The 8,117-nt window shown below is 46.1% G+C and overlaps 1 protein-coding gene across 2 annotated transcripts; it reads left to right on the plus strand.

Moving 5' to 3' along the window:
- The first annotated feature begins 69 nt into the window (after window positions 1-69).
- Window positions 70-7,824, plus strand: KARS1 (lysyl-tRNA synthetase 1). 2 transcript variants are annotated; one of them, XM_028739784.2, is made up of 14 exons: window positions 70-204; window positions 434-566; window positions 1,005-1,170; window positions 1,551-1,644; window positions 2,003-2,189; window positions 2,306-2,431; window positions 3,622-3,741; window positions 4,450-4,612; window positions 4,718-4,891; window positions 5,287-5,372; window positions 5,864-5,949; window positions 6,350-6,476; window positions 7,122-7,265; window positions 7,626-7,824. In XM_028739784.2, exons 1-14 carry the CDS (start codon window positions 143-145, stop codon window positions 7,710-7,712), a joined length of 1,755 nt encoding a protein of 584 aa, XP_028595617.2. In that variant the 5' UTR covers window positions 70-142; the 3' UTR covers window positions 7,713-7,824. The 2 variants fall into 2 exon arrangements, with proteins under 2 accessions (XP_028595617.2, XP_028595616.2); XM_028739783.2 differs by lacking the exon at window positions 70-204 and adding an exon at window positions 211-345.
- The last annotated feature ends 293 nt before the right edge of the window (window positions 7,825-8,117 follow it).

Below are 8,117 nucleotides of genomic sequence, written 5' to 3' on the forward strand. Positions count from 1 at the left end.
CCGCGCTCCAGTTTGCGCAGACGCGGACGGTGCTTCGTCGAGGAAGGGCGTGGCGCCGCTTGCGGTAAAAGCGGCTGCTGACCCAGAAGTGCTTTCGCTTTTGTTTCCTGTGGGGTGGAAGAAGCACCTGTCGGCCCTGAAGATGGCGGCGCCCGCCACGACAAGCCCTCTGGACGGCGAGGCCGAGCCCCGCCTCAGCAAGAAGTGAGTGCCGGAGCCGGCCGCCGCGGCCTCTGTCATGCTCGGCGGGGCGGCGGCAACGTGGCGGCGGCTGCTGGGTCTCCGCCCGGCCTGGCCGCTGCGGAGCTTCTGCGGGAGCAGGCAGGCGCTTGGCGGGCAGGCGAGGTCGGTGTCTGGCCCGCTGGGTGGGGTGTTGGTTGCGGAGAAGGGCCGCTGGCAAGGGAAGCGCCGCTGACTCTCGGTTCCCTTTCAGCGAGCTGAAAAGGCGCCTGAAGGCCGAGAAGAAAGTGGCCGAGAAGCAGGCGAAGCAGAAGGAGCAGGCAGAGAAGCAGCCGCCAAAGTCCGCCGCCTGCGCGGCTGAGGACGAGGAAAACCTCGACCCCAACGTGAGAAGCCGCCTTCGCCGATGCTACCCAAGCCGGGCGGGGGGGGGGGGGGGACTAAGTGGGTGGCTTAACGAAGAGGGAGCCGTTGTGGGTTGGGGATCTGCGAGTGGCTCCGGCCTGGGGCTTCGCCCAGCTGGTTGTTGGGCAAAAAAGTGGGCCCCTTGGGCCAGAGCTTCTGCCAGATAAAGCTCCCTGATCTGCGCCCACGGTTAAGGCACTGCTTGGGTGGCCTGGTGCAAATGCACCTATGTTATTTCCAAAGGGATCCTCTCAAGGATCTGGCTGAGAGCTTCCCTTGCTGCTTCCAGATCTTTCACTGGAAATACTGATGCTTACTGTGAGGTGCTCCTTGTCTTATGTTAAACAAGTTTCTGGGGCCGAATCATCATGTACTAATTTGTACATTGTCAAACATCTTTGTCTCCTTTGTACTGGTAGCAATACTACAAGATCCGCAGTCAGGCCATCCAGCAACTGAGAGGCACTTCCGAAGATCCCTTTCCACACAAGTTCCATGTGGATATCTCACTGTCAGACTTTATAGAAAAGTACAATCACCTACAGGCAGGGGATCATCTTACTGATGTTACAGTGAGACTAGCAGGTAAAGGTTCATGTTGGGATTCTGGGAATGAAAGTGATTGTCACCTTCCCCACATTTTTTTTTTTTTACAGTGAAGAATTAGTGCAGTGCTGTGTGGGTAGTTTCTAAGCAAAAGAAGGAGTGTCACTGATTGCTTCTCTTGCGGGAACAGTGAAGCTGCAGTAAGTTTCATGGAGTTGAGGATATAGGGTGGAATTTGAAGTAAGCAAGGTGGCTTTGTCCTTCAGTTGCTACAAATTCTGCGCAATTGACCTTTGGTAAGGTCTCAGTGGAAGGTTGTATGTTATGCACTGCCATCCAGAACTCGTATGTGTTTTCCAGGCTTTTCACTGTAACTGATGGCATCTGAGGCATTTTTCTTTGTCACTTTTGTCATTTAGGCCGGATTCATGCCAAACGAGCCTCTGGAGGAAAGTTGATATTTTATGATCTTCGTGGGGAGGGAGTTAAGTTGCAAGTTATGGCAAACTCCAGGTAAACAACATTTAACTGCTTTTGTCTGTTACTGCCTTCTGTGAGTCCCAGTGGTGGGGCAGAAATGAACTGAAAATGAAAGTATGATGTCCTTGGGCCTCCCGAATTGTTCTTGAGGATATTGTCCCAAGGGAACTTCCTTTCTGGCTCACTTTACACATTCTAGAAATCCCCTACAATGGGTTATATTCTAACTAACTTTAATTTGTATTAGACCCATTGATATTAACGGACCTAAATTAACCATATCCATTCATTTCAAAGGGTCTGCTCTACATATGACTAACTGGGGTTGGGGAAATGCTTGCCAAAAAGAGTTGTTTCAGTAAAATATTTTTTAATCCTCCCCCACCCCCAGAAACTACAAATCTGAAGAGGAATATACGCACATTAACAACAAGCTTCGTCGTGGGGACATTATTGGGGTCCAAGGGAATCCTGGCAAGACAAAGAAAGGGGAACTGAGCATCATTCCGTATCAAATCACCCTCCTAGCTCCATGCCTTCACATGCTACCTCATCTTCATTTTGGGCTGAGAGACAAGGTATCTTATTTGGAGCTGCTGTTTCAATAGCTCACTTGATAACCTCTGAGGTTATCCAGTGTACTTTGGTTTTCCTTTGGTATGTTTTATGCTCTAAATCTAGCCATTGTTTGCAGGAAACCAGATTTCGGCAGAGATACCTGGATTTAATTCTTAATGACTTTGTAAGGCAAAAATTCATCGTCCGAGCAAAAATGATAACATACCTTCGAAGCTTCCTAGATGAATTGGGCTTTTTGGAGGTAAGCATTGTGTGCATAGATAGTGCTATATGTTACTCCTACTACTTCGCTTTCATCGTATTCCTAGTTATTAGTGTGGTGTGTGGTTTTTTTTTAAAATCTGATTGGCTCCTCTGAAAGTAGGATGTTGGACTAAAGATGCCTCTTTTGGCTACATATTCTTTTAAAGCTTGGTGTTCCTTGAGTTGAAAGAGCATACAAGATGATCTTCTTTTCTATTTAATGAAATGTAGAAAAGGATATAGTGTGTGTTGGGCTGTATTCACATGTAACAGTAAACTGAGGTTTGAATCTACACCATAATGTGTACACAGTTTGAGACCTCACATTTTACTACTTCCTTTGTTCAGTTGGAGTAAAAAAAAGTGCTAGCGTGGTGTCTGAATTTATGCTCTTGATTTGTTCATTTCTAAATAAATGTAGAAAAACCACAATGTGAGGCCAAGAATTGTATTTGGTTTTCCAGTTGTGGTTTGTTTGCGAGAGACAACCTATGAGTGCTGGATAAGGTGTGATTCATGGGTTGTTGCTCCCAGCTGGCTCGAGGGAAGAACAAAATAGCAACACTGTGTAATTTGCATTTATGCCATAATACACACACACTTTGGCTTTGTGGCACTTGGTCTCTTGGCCTTAATACTAGAGAAAAAGCATTCTGAAGAGTTTTTGTTTGAGAGATGCAGTTTTTTAATTAATGCTGTGTTGTAGATACACCAACTAATAATAATAATAACAACAACAAAAATTGGCAGAACCAAAAGGAAGACGAAATACAGCAGAGAGAGCCAACCCCACCCACGAAATATAAAATAATTTATTTATAGATAGGAGCAGCACTTTCACTGAAGTTCACACTGAAAAGTGGGGTAAGATTGCACATTCCCACCTCTGGAACACCCAGCTTTCAATCATTTGTCGTCCTCCCATAATACCCATAGAGTCAAAAAACAAAACAGAAGGGGCTGGTGTGCTTACCTTAGTGTGACCCAAAAGGCTTATAATCTCTGACCCTTGTCAGCCATTTGTTCTTGCTTGTCTGTTTCCATTAAACCTGAAACCTTTGGAGGTTGGGTCAGGAGTCTCAGTTCTCAAGTACATGCTTCAGAAATCAACTTTGAAGGTGGGGGCTACTGTGTGGCACGAGAGAGCCAATGAATCATTTGTAGTTTGTTTGCTTGTTCTTTGATTAGATTGAGACTCCCATGATGAACATCATACCTGGAGGGGCTGTGGCAAAGCCTTTTATCACCCACCACAATGAGCTGGACATGGACTTGTACATGAGAATAGCACCAGAACTCTACCACAAGGTGAACTGTCAGAGAGAGCAGCAGACAGAGAGGATAAAATACATTCACTCTGTTGGTCTGATGCACCAAAAATGTCTGAATATTTCACAGTAACCCCTTTGTGCTTAATGTGCAAATGGAGGCCAGAACTGATTAAAGTACATGTTTCAGAAAGTTCAGAGGAATAAGTTCTGCATAAGAATGCCACGAGGATGGAGGTTTTTGAAGGCTGTGCATCTCTCATACTGATGGGCCTATTGAACTGCCCAAGCAGTTGAGTCGTGTCACACCATTGGGTGGACATGGAGACCAACTTGTGCTGATTATGACAGCAGATGTTTCATTACTTTTGTATGAACTGCAGAAAACACATTTGCATCATGTTCTTGGTGCCGTCCCTGCACCCTTGCCCTCTCCACTGGTTTCAGTGGAAATATTTGGGTCAGGTTAAATGTTCTGCTGTTCATATTGAGATGCAAATTATTCCATGTAACACTGGATTATATTCTCCCCCCCCCCCAAGTTATTTACATGTTTCCTCTCAATCTCCTGGATTCCTTCTTACTCACAGATTAGTTATTGGCCCTGGTTGGGGGAAGCTAGGAGAGTCCTGGTGGAGTGGGCCCTGAGGTGGTCTTAGTCGCAGGGTTTGCTTCTAAGACCAGTTTAGGTACAGAACAAATGCCCCTTCACAAAGCAGGTGGGTCCAACTGTCTTCGTGTTTTGTAGATGTTAGTGGTTGGCGGAATAGACCGGGTCTATGAAATTGGGCGCCAGTTCCGGAATGAAGGCATTGATTTAACTCACAACCCAGAGTTCACAACCTGTGAATTTTACATGGCATATGCAGACTACCATGACTTGATGGAGATCACAGAACAAATGCTCTCAGGTTGGTGACCACAATATTGAAGAAGGGGGTGGAGACAAGATCTTTATGAGAATTTGAGCAGTAAACAGACATGGATAGGCATAAAGGGGAGCTCTTCTCTTGCAGGGATGGTGAAACACATCACTGGCGGCTACAAGGTAACGTACCACCCTGAAGGCCCAGATGGTCAGGCCTATGAGATAGACTTCACACCACCCTTCCGCAAAATTAGTATGGTGGATGAGCTGGAGAAAATATTGGGAGTGACTTTTCCTGCTGCAGATCAGTTTAATACAGAAGGTAAAAGAAGACAAATCTTGATTTGTTTGTAGCAGTTCATTTTATGTTGAGAACATACAAGAGAAGTAAAATACACCAGGTGCCAAGGTCCTTATATTGAGTATGAGAACAGGATTAGAGTATGTCTCTGCCTCACCTGGGCTGCTGTTAGGGTTGCGGGGGCTAGTGTAGCAGATTGCTAAGAGGGATGGGTAGTTTTTTGGGGTTAATGTTATTCTAGCTCTGAATTGATACTACTTTTGCCAATGGCTTTCATACTGTGTTTGCTTTGTAATTGCTGGTGGCCATTACCATTCCCAGTGATGGAAAAATGCAAGTGGTTCCAGCCCTCCTCATGCATCTAGGTAAGGGATTCAGGCAGGGGCGTCACTAATATCTCCATACTGTGCACACAGAAACTCGTAAATTCTTTGATGCTATCTGTGAAGAGAGGGGGATTGAATGCCCGCCCCCCCGGACTACAGCCAGGCTCCTTGATAAGGTAAGGGTCCTTTGTAATCTCTGTTAACTTTTGGGTTCTCCTGTTCTCTGTCTCTGCTTGACTTGGCCTAGTCAAAATTCTCAAAGTGCCACAGGAAGGAGTGTATTGCATCCCAAAGGCATGTGAGGCAGAGCCCAGAGGGATGGATGATTGGAGGTGGAGCTTGTTCTACTAAGCCCAGAGGCAGGCAGCTTTTTGGAATTCTTCTGAGGTTTGTGACTTTTTGCTTCTGGACACAGAAGGGTCCTGCTTCCTGATGTTCTATGTGCAAAGTGAATCTAAAAGGTGGACTGCCTGCTATGGGAAATGGGTCAGCCCGGAAAGTGTGTCCTCAGAAAGTTTATTTTTTGCTATGGACGTGGCTAAATTTATCAGATGATGAAAAGGATCAGCAGGGTTTTCCCATCTTACGCCACTTTGCAAGACAACAATTGTTTAAAGCAACAGTGTGAAGGCTCTCACTCTCTCTTCCATCCCCTCTTGTTTTCCAGTTGGTTGGGGAATGTTTGGAAGTTACGTGCATTAACCCCACATTTATCTGTGATCACCCTCAGATCATGAGTCCTCTGGCGAAATGGTAAGCAGGGAGAAAGGGTGTGTGTGCACTCATATGTTTTGAATGGCTCACCTGTTTTCTGTGTGTTCTGCAAGCAGGCAGAAATGTATTTTGCTAAGGCAAGTTTTTATTTTTATGGTTTTCTAGTTTGGTGAGTGTCTTGGGAAAGCTGGATTGGGGGAAATAAGGGTGTTGTGCTCCTTGCCATGTCCTATAAAATAGAATGAACTACGCAGACCTGATAATCAGATTGTAGAATCTAGAGAAAGTGCAGAAATGTTACATGCATTATAGAGTAGAATTTGTTTAATTAGCCTGTAGACCATATCAAAATCTTTCATTACTTTTCCCCTGCTGCTATCCAGGTGTGTTTGAGTAGCTTGCAGATCTAAATCTTAGGTCTCCTGTTGTCCCTCTGCAGGCATCGCCTTCGGCCGGGCTTGACAGAACGCTTTGAGCTTTTTGTGATGAAGAAGGAGATCTGCAATGCCTACACAGAATTGAATGATCCTTTTCTGCAGCGGCAGCTTTTTGAAGATCAGGCTAAGGTGTGAAGTTTGCATAGGATGCTAATGATTTGTATCTGTCAAGAGAGGGCCTGCATGTTGCAGGAACCCACCGGGGTTGGGGGTGCCCCTTGGTGATTTTTCCCTTGTGATGAGGCCCTGTAGCAGGAGGATGGATCACCCAGTGTTGGGTGGGAGGGCAGGTGCTGATTTCTACAATGTCGCCCTCAAGCACATGAATGAACAATGGATACTTTGTCCTGTCAAATCTAAACAAATGATGTAGGTAGAAACTGGGGATATGGCAGAAATAGAGTCATCAGGGCAGTCTTTGCCAACCTAGTGCCCTCCAGATATTTTGTAGAGTTATATGGCCACCAGTTGGCAAAGCCTGCCCCCCCAAATGCTGTGTGATGTATTTGACTGTGACACACGGAGCCAACATGAACCCCCAGCTCCAAATAAGAGGCTCCATGAGCATATTGGTGGAGTGTCAGGTGTGGGCTCGACCACATTCCCTGTCCCATTGTCCTCTGACTTTGTAGACCCAGTTGTCAAAGAGAAGCCTTAGCAGCCCATCTCCAGGGGTCTCTTAAAATCTCTTCCCAAGCGAGTTCTATGGCTGCAGACTCTAGTTTCAAGGATGACCCCTTGGTCCAGCTTTTCATTTCCACCCCCTTCCCCCAGGCAAAAAGTGCAGGTGATGATGAGGCAATGTTTATTGATGAGAACTTCTGCACGGCTCTGGAGTACGGGCTCCCCCCTACAGCAGGCTGGGGCATGGGCATCGACCGCCTAACCATGTTCCTGACTGACTCAAACAACATTAAGGTAGGCACAGACTCTTCGCGAGTTCCTTCCACCAAGCCAAGGCCTGCCTGTGCCATATACCATTTGAGGACTTATGCTTGGTTTTACTGATTACTGTTTTTAGCTATATTATGTACGTGTGTATTTTATATGTTGGAAGCTGCCTGGGATCACCATGTGATAAAGGGTAGCCTATTACAATGAGTATGTGTGAGGTGTAAATGCCTCTCATTTCAAATGGTCTTAGTTTGGGACTCTCAACTAATCCATCATTAAAAAGTGCTACAGATCTTGCTACAGTGGCTCTTAGGCCTCCTCATGCAGGAATTGTGGGGGGTGGGGAGAGGTGTTGGTGGTCTAAAATGCCTCTTTCTTTTGCAGGAGGTGTTGCTATTTCCAGCCATGAAACCTGAAGAAAAGAAGAAAGATGCACAATCCAATTCTCCTGCTGATGGGACCTCTGTGTGACCCAAAAGGCTGCATTAGGGGGCAGAGGCTGTCCTAGGCCTTTGAACATGCCAGGACATGCTTCTGTATTTTACAGTCATGAATAAAGGAGCTGTGCTATTGCTGTTTGCTATGAATTTGTCCTTTCATGATTTCTGGGGGAAGCGTAGAAAGGCCCCCTCCCCTGCGTATGGGGCACAGCAGCTGCGACTGGCCTGGGCCATTATGTCTCCCCTCAGATTCTACTTGTCTTTAACGGTTATTTTGAAAGCACGAAGTGTCTTGGGAATGTCATGCTGTCTTCGGAGCCATATGAAGAATGATGGACATTAGGGAATCTGCTCAGTGTCTGGGCGAATGAGCATAACCATGGTTGCAAACATCAGAAGTAAAATGTCAAAGCCCAGCTCCCTGTTGATTTCTAAC

Source organism: Podarcis muralis, chromosome 7 (genome assembly GCF_964188315.1).
Source record: "Podarcis muralis chromosome 7, rPodMur119.hap1.1, whole genome shotgun sequence".
Classification (NCBI taxonomy): Eukaryota; Metazoa; Chordata; class Lepidosauria; order Squamata; family Lacertidae; genus Podarcis; species Podarcis muralis.

Bases quoted from the DNA above. Each gene is read 5' to 3' on its own strand.
- KARS1 (XM_028739783.2), top strand. From the start codon at position 239: ATGCTCGGCGGGGCGGCGGCAACGTGGCGGCGGCTGCTGGGTCTCCGC. The intron at 567-1,004 runs GTGAGAAGCCGC...TTGTACTGGTAG, and splicing joins AGGAAAACCTCGACCCCAAC to CAATACTACAAGATCCGCAG. The intron at 2,190-2,305 runs GTATCTTATTTG...CATTGTTTGCAG, and splicing joins ATTTTGGGCTGAGAGACAAG to GAAACCAGATTTCGGCAGAG.